This window comes from Myotis lucifugus, unplaced genomic scaffold (assembly GCF_000147115.1).
Source record: "Myotis lucifugus unplaced genomic scaffold, Myoluc2.0 scaffold_41, whole genome shotgun sequence".
Taxonomy (NCBI): domain Eukaryota; kingdom Metazoa; phylum Chordata; class Mammalia; order Chiroptera; family Vespertilionidae; genus Myotis; species Myotis lucifugus.
In genome coordinates this window covers 3044520-3054144 of record NW_005871089.1, presented here as the reverse complement: position 1 = coordinate 3054144, position 9625 = coordinate 3044520, and the positions used below count along the sequence as shown (strand labels likewise).

The 9625-nt window shown below is 44.6% G+C and overlaps 1 protein-coding gene and 1 pseudogene across 15 annotated transcripts in view; both read left to right on the top strand.

The window, feature by feature from the left end:
* PARP6 (poly(ADP-ribose) polymerase family member 6) overlaps positions 1-9625 on the top strand; it is a 41440-nt gene that overhangs the window by 3310 nt on the left and 28505 nt on the right. For 13 of the 15 annotated variants that reach the window (XR_002828984.1, XR_002828983.1, XR_001348003.2 and 10 more), the window contains exons 2-7: positions 3710-3905; positions 4553-4630; positions 5831-5925; positions 6096-6156; positions 6459-6549; positions 6992-7058. Coding sequence is in view for 10 of the 15 variants with exons in the window: in XM_014455006.2 (XP_014310492.1) it covers positions 3903-3905; positions 4553-4630; positions 5831-5925; positions 6096-6156; positions 6459-6549; positions 6992-7058 (395 nt within the window). In the remaining 5 variants the exon portion in view is untranslated. The remainder of the gene's footprint in view (positions 1-3709; positions 3906-4552; positions 4631-5830; positions 5926-6095; positions 6157-6458; positions 6550-6991; positions 7059-9625) is intronic. The other 2 variants (XM_023753093.1, XM_023753097.1) reach the window with 2 other exon arrangements.
* LOC102429990 lies at positions 7448-9534 on the top strand (annotated as a pseudogene).

Sequence of the window (9625 nt, the reverse complement as noted above, 5' to 3'; positions counted from 1 at the left end):
TCTAGTATCCTATATAATAAAAGAGAAACATGTAAATTGACCATCCCTCCGCTACGCTCACCAGCCAATTAGGCGTGAGTATGCAAATTAACCTGACAAAGATGGCGGGTTAATTTGCATGCACAGGCACCGGGTGGAGAGCAGAGTGGGAGAGCTGGCGGAGAGTGGAGTGGCTTGGGGAACTTGGCTCCCCAAGCTGCCAGACGGAGAGCAGAGAGGGAGAGCTGGGGGCTTGGAGGACTTGGCAGAGTGGGAGGCCATGGGACCGAGACAGAGCAGGAAGGGAAAACTAAGAGCATGGGAAGCACCAGGAATTCTGGGAATAGTAGTTCTGGTGGCAACCCCAGGACCAGAAGTGGAAGCCCAGAGCGCGCGGAGCACAGAATGCTGGTATCGGAGGTCTGTTGGCAGACGGATCTAGACACTAGAGCAAAGTGAGCCTGGAGCACTGTTGCGGTTGGGGATGGAGGGAAAGCAAAGGTGAGAGACATAAGTAAAATCAGACTATCTAGGAAAAATTAAAGGGAAGATATCCTAAAACTTCCAGGAAATCTCCACCAATGAAGCAAAGAAAAAAAAAATGCCTCTATTATTCTGTGAGCAACAAACCAAACTGAGTTGGGGTCTCAGACAATTTGCTCATCTGATTGCAAAGACAGACAGAAACTCCCAGATTGGAGAGGGCTCCCATATTGGAGAGGGTGCAGGTCAGGCTGAGGGATCCCCACACCCCCCAGCCATTTTATATATATATATATTGGCTTCCAGTATATATATATATATTGTCTAAAGTTTTACATATGTCTCCTTTTTCCCCAATTGACCCCCCCCCCCAGCCATTTCCACCCTGGGCAAGCCCCCACTGCCCCAGTGTCTGTGTCCATTGGTTATGCTGCATATTGTTTTTGATGGGTCAGGCAGTGTTGGCTGGGGGACTGCTATGCTGTTTGTGTTGGCTTTGTGCCTTAGGTCGCCATAATGGGTCAGTTACCAGGCTTAAGTTGGTATCTGACGGAAACACCACAGGTCCTTGGAACACAAGGATTTAGAACAGTGATTCTCAATTTTTATGCACCAGAATAACTTGAAGGGCTTGTTAAAAAAAAACAGATTATTGGCCCTACCTGGTTTGGCTCAGTGGATAGAGTGTTGGCCTGTGGATGGAAGGTTCCCGGGTTCGATTCCAATCAAGGGCACATGCCTGGGCTGTGGGCTCAATCCCCAGTAGGTGGCGTGCAGAAGGCAGCCAATCAATGATTCTCTCTCATCCTTGATGTTTCTATCTCCCTCTCCCTTCCTCTCTGAAATAAAAATATAGTTTAAAAAACAAAACAAACAGATTACTGGCCCCCCACCTCTGGAGTTTCTAATTCAGTAGATCTCAGTAGGATTCCTTGGATTTGCATTTTTAACAAGTTCCCTGGTTGTACTGATGCTACAGATCTACAAAGCCCATTCAAAAACCTCTGATCTAGAAACCAAGAAGGTTCAACAGAACCATATTAGAAACCAAGAAGCCCTCTGTTTAAGGTTGGAGTGGGTGAGATATACAAGCAAAGCCAGAAAGGCCCAGAATAGTGGTTCTTACTTTTTTGAAAGGACTATGGGTTCTTGTTTTTCTGAGCATTTATTGGGATTATTATTGCATTTTGGTTTGGGAAAAGGTGCCAAGATGAGTCCAGGGCATTATTTTTGCCATAACAGCTCAGACTGTGCCTACCAGAGGGTATTCAGTATTGTTGAGGACTTTTTAAATTAGCTATGATTGTCATATAAAGGTTTCTAGTGATACTGATGTTCAATAAGAGATAATGATGACTTGTAGAAGTAATTGGGGGTAAAAACTTCCCAAAGAATCTGATTCTGATGGAAGTTAGTACTGTGAAAAATGTCCCAAATGAACTGATGTAATAGGGTAGCATAAACATCTGGTTGTCTGCAAGGGTTGGTACAGTGTTATGAACTAGAGCAGGAACTTTCTCCACTCCCAACTCTCCAGCTTAAATAGAACAGTAATGTCTTATGTTTCTATAGGGCTTTCAGGGTTCGTTATCTATAAAGATCTATGTGTACAAGTGTATGCACATGCATGCAAGTATGTCTCGGTGTATAAGTGTCTATACATATCTATAACTAGAGGCCTGGTGCACGGAATTCATGCACGGGGGCGGGGGGGGGGGACCCTCAGCCCAGCCTGCACCGTCTCGAAGTCCAGGAGCCCTCAGGAGATGTCCAACTGATGGCTTTGGCCCACTCCCCGTAGGGGAAAAGCGGGCCTAAGCGGTCAGTCGGACATCCCTAGCGTTGCCATGGAGGCAGGAGAGGCTGCCACTACTGCCCCTGTGCTTGCCAGCCGTGAGCCCAGCTTCTGGCTGAACAGTGCTCCCCCTGTGGGAGCACACTGACCACCAGGGGGCAGCTCCTGTGTTGAGCATCTGCCCCTTGGTGGTCAGTGCGTGTCATAGTGACCAGTCGTTTCACTGTTGCGCCAAACTGCTCTCCAACATCCCCCAAGAAGTTCCAGATTGCGAGAGGGCGCAGGCCAGGCCAAGAGACCCCACCAGGGCACAATCAAGGCCGGGGAGGGATGCAGGAGATTGGCCAGCTGGGGAGGGACCGTGGGAGGGCTGCAGGGTGTGTCCAGCCTGTCTTGCTCAGTCCCTATCGACCGGACCTCAGCAGCAAGCTAACCTACTGGTCGGAGCGTCTGCCCCCTTGGTTTTTCAGTGCATGTCATAGTAAGCAGTTGAGCAGCCTTAGCATATCATTAGCATATTATGCTTTGATTGGTTGAATGGCTGACCAGACCACTGGACACTTAGCATATTAGGGTTTTATTATATACTAGAGGCCCGCTGCACAAAAATTTGTGCACTCGGGGGGGTGAGGGGGGTCCCCCAGGCTGGTTTGCCCTGAAGGGTGTCCTGGATCAGGGTGGGGGTCCCCACTGGGGTGCCTGGCCAGTCTGGCTGAGGGGCTGAGGGCCGTTTTCCGGCTGGCGGGTGACTGAAGCTCCCAACCGCTCCTTTCTTTCTTTTTTTTTTTTTTTATTCTGGGCCAGCTTTAGCTCTGAGGCCTCGCTGCTGAAAACATTGATACAATGTTGCGGTCAGGCTGGCTGAAGCCCGGCTGACTGAAAGCCGGTTTCTGGGGTTTTGTTTAGCTTCTATATTTGCAACATAGTTGCTTAGAGTTGCAGCTGAGAGGCCGGCAAGTTAGGCGGGGAACGTTGGAGTCCGCAGTCACTGGAGCAAGCAAGCCTCCCTGTTCGCTTCAGTGCATGGCTGCTGGCCGCTATCTTGGGTGACAGTTAATTTGCATAAGGATATGCTGATTAGCCAATGGGAAGGGTAGCGGTCATACGCTAATTAGCATGTTTCTCTTTTATTAGTGTAGATGATAATAAAAGGGTAATATATTAATTAGACCCAATGTCCTTCCAGGCATCATTCCGGATGTCCTTCCAGACAAAGCCGGGGTGGAGGGAAGCAATCCGGGGTCCGGGTGCCAGTGGCCAGAGGGAAGCCCGGGTCCCGGGTGCTGGAGGGAAGCCGGTGCCAGCAACCGGGGGAAGGAAGGCCTACTCTTGCACGGATTTTCGTGCTTCGGGCCTCTAGTGTATAATAAATGTGTATCCATAAACGTGTGGCTGTGTATATACACTAGTTTTTATCTGGTGATGAAACCAATTGTTGTCTACTTTCTACAGGACAGTGACTTGTTACCACCACAGCAGCAGAGCCTACCATCCTCAGCAGATCTCCAGTCATCTTCTGACATCACTCCTCTCCCTTGTCTCCCTTTTTGGCCTCCTAAATGCCCATCTCGTTGGCCTGGGTTCAGCTGGTGGTATGGAGGGGTGCTGCCTAGCACTGACGGAGTGTGTGTGACCCATTGACCCAATGGTGAGGACTGACTGCCCACCTCTGCAACTGATCATCCAAGGGGTAGATGGGACAAAGTACAGACCTCATCTTTTCCTGGTATTTTCCCTCCCACCCCTTTGGAAGGTAGACTGGTTCTTTGAAATTAAAGGAAGGAGAAGAGGCATGGAAACAATATTACTTGATGTGTGTATAGGTGGATTTTCTTGGGAAGGAAAAAGATAGAAAGGGAGTGATGAGACAAGAGAGTTTACATATGCTTTGGAGCTGCCTTGGGTCGCTAGATGATTCTAGAAGAGACTAGCTTATATAGAACTTAGATAATGCCTAGGAACCAACCTTGACATTGAATTCTTTTGCATCCTTCCCCGTTCTGGCTGCCAGACCCTCAATCATAGCTGACACTTAAGAAGGTCAAAATTCCCTATTGTTTTTCTCCATCCTACCAAAAGAGAGCTAGGCCATGGTTATAACCAGATTCAGGAGAAGACTTAGATGCTCCCAAAGGATGAGGTGGGGGGAATAAAGGGATTAGTGACTCAATTATGCTATTCCAAGGGGCCTTCTTCCATTCTTTGTGGGGATCTATTTTCCACCCTGTCACTCTTCTCTGTTCCATGGGGTAACAGGGATCAATAAAGGGTTATATGCTTCTTTCTCATTACTAGGACATCAAAGGCCAGTTTTGGAATGATGATGATTCGGAGGGAGATAATGAATCAGAGGAATTTCTCTATGGAGTTCAGGTGAGATTTCAGCGCCTAACATCCACGTTGGGTGGTGGAAATGTGCTTCTCTCTGGATATATCAGGAGTGAAAGAGATTATTCTGGACCAGAGATACAATGTTGGTGTGGTTTGAGCATTATCTTGTTAGAGCTGATATATCCTTGCTCTTGCCTGGGACTCATACCTTTCCTAGAGTAAACTACATCCTCTCTACATGGAGACTACCCAAATGTTCTTTTTTTGTTGTTGTTAATCCTCACCCAAGGTTATTTTTCCATTGATTTTTAGAGAGAGGGGGAGGGAGGAGGTGAGAAAGAGAGGGAAATATCGGTTGCCTCCCGTATGGGCTGACTGGGGATTGAACCTGCAACTCAGGTATGTGCCCTTGACCTGGAATCAAACCCATGACCCTTTAGTACGTGGGCTGACACTCTAACGGCTGAGGAACACCAGCCAGAGCTACCCATATGTTCTTTGGAAATAATTATTTTATAACTTCCCTCACTAGCCAGTGGGATCATTTCAATCATTATGGGAAAATTACCCTGCCAGTGCCCTGGCCAGATGACTCAATTGGTTGGAGTTGTCTCATGCACCAAGAGATTGCGGTTCAATTCCCAGTCAGGGCACATGCCTAGGTTGTGGGTTTGATCCCTGGTTGGGTGCATACTAGAGGCAACCAATCAATGTTTTTTTTCCTCACATTGATGTTTTTCTTACTCTCTCTCCCTACAAAAAAAAAAATTCAGTAAAAATATATTCTTGGGTGAGGATTAAAAAAAAAAAAGTACCTGCCAATGATTGCTTAATGCCATCACTACCCAAGGCATGATCTTGAGCAGGAATGTTGGACTCTTCAGATAAAACCAATCTGAGTTAAATTCTGTATTCTTCGGTCTGTTCTGAGTTTTCATAGAAGGGACACCTAAGTATACTGGTCAAGGTGTGAGAGGAAAAGCTGAGACTTAAGGATGTGAATTCCTTAAGCAAAGCCTGCAGTTGTCTATTGAAACTTCTTAGACTGGTGATGGAGGGAGACTGGTCAATGAAATCCCCAGCTAGGGCAGCCACCAAGAGCCCCTTTGTATACATAGCTTTTTGCTTATATGTACTGCTACTGTTTAATTTTCCTGCTCCTGGTGTTCCTTCATTTTATTTTTCACCTCTCTCTTTACCCCTCTGTCTTCCTCCTCCCTACTGTTTTTGCTACTGACTCAGGGGAGCTGTGCAGCTGACCTATATCGACACCCACAGCTTGATGCAGACATTGAAGCCGTGAAGGAGATCTACAGTGAGAACTCTGTATCCGTCAGGTGGGATTCCACTTCAGAGATGGCAGTGGACAAGCCATTTCTTTCTGAGTACAGAGATACCTTCTACCATTCCCTCTCCCCTAGCCCTGGCTCAGTTCTCCTTCTACCTCAGTCTCTTCCCTTCTTTCTCCCTTAATGAGTCTCACCTGTGATTGTCTGTATCTCTATAGAGAATATGGAACTATCGATGACGTGGACATTGACCTCCACATCAACATCAGCTTCCTTGATGTAAGTGGTGCTAATACCTGCCAACAACATATCTAGCTGGACTTAATGGATTTTGTCATGTAGCCCAGGAGTCTTATTCCTGAATGCTATATTTGGAGCATGTATTTTCCATCCCTGTCTCTTTTTGAACATCAATACACAGACGTGTGTACTGTTATGTGCATGTGTGTGTCGCATAGGAAAAATTTCAGGTCTATTTCTCTCTGTTGCTAAACTGGAAACTGTTTCCCTTACTCTTCTGTTCTTTTTTATTTACTTATTTATTTTGGTGCTGTGACTCGGGTACGACCTTATTTTTTTAGGAGGAAGTTTCTACAGCCTGGAAGGTCCTCCGGACAGAACCTATTGTGTTGAGGCTGCGATTTTCTCTTTCTCAGTACCTTGATGGACCAGGTAAAGGCAGTGACTTTGGGCAAGTATGAACTAATCCAAAGTCCTAAATTAAGAGAGATGAGAAATACTAGGAATCAGGCCCTTGGGCATAATCTGCAGGCCATTGGTAGGGGCTTTTCAGCATCCTCTCACTCATGTCTTCATTCCCTGTCAACTGGTAGTAAACTTTCCAATCCTTCTTGGTTAATGAAATTGTTTTCTTTGTTTCACAGGTATTATTTATTCTTCCCCTTCCCCTCAACTTCCTTACAGAAGTTGAGGATATTTGAAATTGGTCAGTCAGCTCCCAGACTATACCCTTCACTGCAAATGTTTTCCTTCTCCACCATTATTGTTTACAGTATCGTTAGAATCTGAGGAAGCTAGTCCACTGAACTGGGGCTTTGGATTCCCAGGAGTATAGAGACATATACATACTAGGAGCTTTCTCTTCTCTTTGCAGAACCATCAATTGAGGTTTTCCAGCCATCGAATAAGGAAGGGTTTGGGCTGGGTCTTCAGTTGAAAAAGTAAGAACTTTGATCTTTCTGGTTATAGACATAGGTGGATGGACAGGCAGATGGAATGTTTGTCCATCCTTGGATGGAATGTTTTCTTCCAACATGTCTTTCTGAGATATGCCCAAAAAAGACTAAAATAAATTTGGGGAGCCAAATTTATGGTTAGGCAGAGGAGCCTGTGGTTCTGGGGTATCTGGCCTTGAGACATCTTGAAGGTAAAAAGATAGGTTCATTAGTATTTAAGCAAAAGTACAACCCTGGAATTAGAGCCATTCTCTTCACATTTCCTCTTGTAGTTTTCTCAAAGTGGGGTCTAGGAGCTCAGACAGTTTTAATTTATTGAATGTGTTGAGTACCTTGCTAAGTATTTTGTATACAGAGAGAATTGAGCTACAGAGTCTACCCTCAGTGAATTCCAAATAGAGTCCAGTGGAGATACATGTTCTAATACAAGTGAATACACAAGTTTTAGAAAGAACACAGAGGAAGAGTGACTCAGTCTGGTGGCAGGAGGAGGACTATGAATGAATGAATAAAAGGGAGATGAATAATGATTTTCTAGGATAGATGAGAGTTGCCTATATAAACAGCCTCTGAGAGTGAATAACATTTGCTAGGGCACAGTAACATGAAGCAGCATGTATGTAGGAAGCTTCAGGCAGTTAATATTGCTAGTGAAATGCAAGGGAAGAGTGGCAGGAACTGAAGCCAGAAAAGCAGGAAAGGACCCAAATCAGAGAGGATCATGGGCTTTTATGTTGTCGGGAGTGGGAGTTTTATAGGGTTTTAGGCAGAGAAAGGACATAGTTGATTTAACTTTAACCCTTTTCGGGCCAACGTGGAAACTGACTTGACAAACCAGGCGCTAGGAGCAGGTCCAACATCGAGCTGAGGTCTAGTGAGACAGATAACTTCAACATTCAATCCCGTCAATTAATTTGGACCAGACTGTTTGAATTCCAAAAATAAAATTGGACCGCAAAGGGTTAAAAACACTATTCTGGTAGCACTGGGCAAACTAGGTAGGAGGGGTTGAGACAAGAGATCAGAACTAGTTTATTAGGAGGCTTTTGTAGAAGTCCAGACATGAGATGATGAGGGCCTGAATCAAAGTGTGACTGCAGGTAAGAATAGAGATGAGAGATAGACTGGAGAGATTTATGAAGTATAGAATCAATAAGACTTGCTTTTTGGCTCTCTGAGCAGCATCATGTCAGTCAGCAAGAACAAGTACCTTATGAAGGGTGGCAAAAGGAGCAAAGAAAAAGTGGTTGATCCATTTTCTAAGAAGGATAGGTGTGATGTGAAAGCACCAGCTATGTTTAATATAAGAAATACTGGAAAAACACTAGTCACCAGAAGTCAAGGAACCAAAATTGCATCTGATGATCTCCAGGGTTGTGTTTTTGAAGCAAGCCTAGCTGATCTGCAGAATGATGAAATTGCATTTAGAAAATTCAAGCTGATAATTGAGGATGTTCAGGGCGCAACTGCTTGACTAATTTCCATGAATCTTACCTGTGACAAAATGTGCTCCGTGGTCAAAAAATAGCAGACCGTGATTGAAGCTCTTGTTGATGTCAAGACTACTGATGGCTATTTACTTTGTCTATTCTGTGTTGGTTTACTAAAAAAATGCAACAATCAGATTCAGAAGACCTCTTATGCTCAGCATCAACAGGTCCACCAAATCCAGAAGAAGATGATAATTGTGACCTGAGAGATGCAAATGGCTTGAGAGAAGTGGTCAATAAACTGATTCCAGATAGCACTGGAAAAAGACAAAGAAAAGGCTTGCCAATCTATTTATCTGCTCCATGATGTCTTTGCTAGTAAAGTCAAAATGCTGGAGAAGCCCAAGTTTGAATTGGGAAAACTCATGGAGCTTTCTGGTGAAGGTAGCAGTTCTGGAAAAGCTACTGGGGATGCGACAGGTGCTAAAATTGAACAAGCTGGATGGATATGAACCCCCAGTCCAAGAATCTGGTTAAAATTCAGACATTTAATGGTGACAATTCTATTTGTGATATATTTTTTTAATCAGTAAGATTTGAAGATTGATTTGGATATATTGTATGTGGTCATAAGCCAAGGAATAGTGGAAAGTTACTCCTCGGTTTCCATCCCAGATATCTGGGTAAATTGTAATACCACCAGTTGAAATAGGGATTTAAAAAAGAGGAGCAGGTTTGTGGAATGAGGATAGATAATTAGTTCCATTTTAAACATGTTGTTTAAAGGTAACCTTGGGATATTTAAGTGGCTATGCTTAGTAGATACATATGTAGATTTAGTACTTACAGGAGAGATTAGGGATTTAAGATATATATCAGTCTACGGGTGGGAGATTACAACCAGTGTAGAATTGGAGATTGCTAGAGGAGAGCATGATGGAATGAAAAGATCAAGGGCAAAACACCTTTTTATCATCCAGACAAAATACCCAAGAAATTATCAGGGTAAGCAGAAGAATAAAGAAACAACTGAAGATGGTCAGAGAAGGTTGTAGAGGATGGGGAAGAGAATGGTGGTCCCAGCAAGCAAGAGAGAGTTTCTATCTAGGGAGGCTAGGTGCC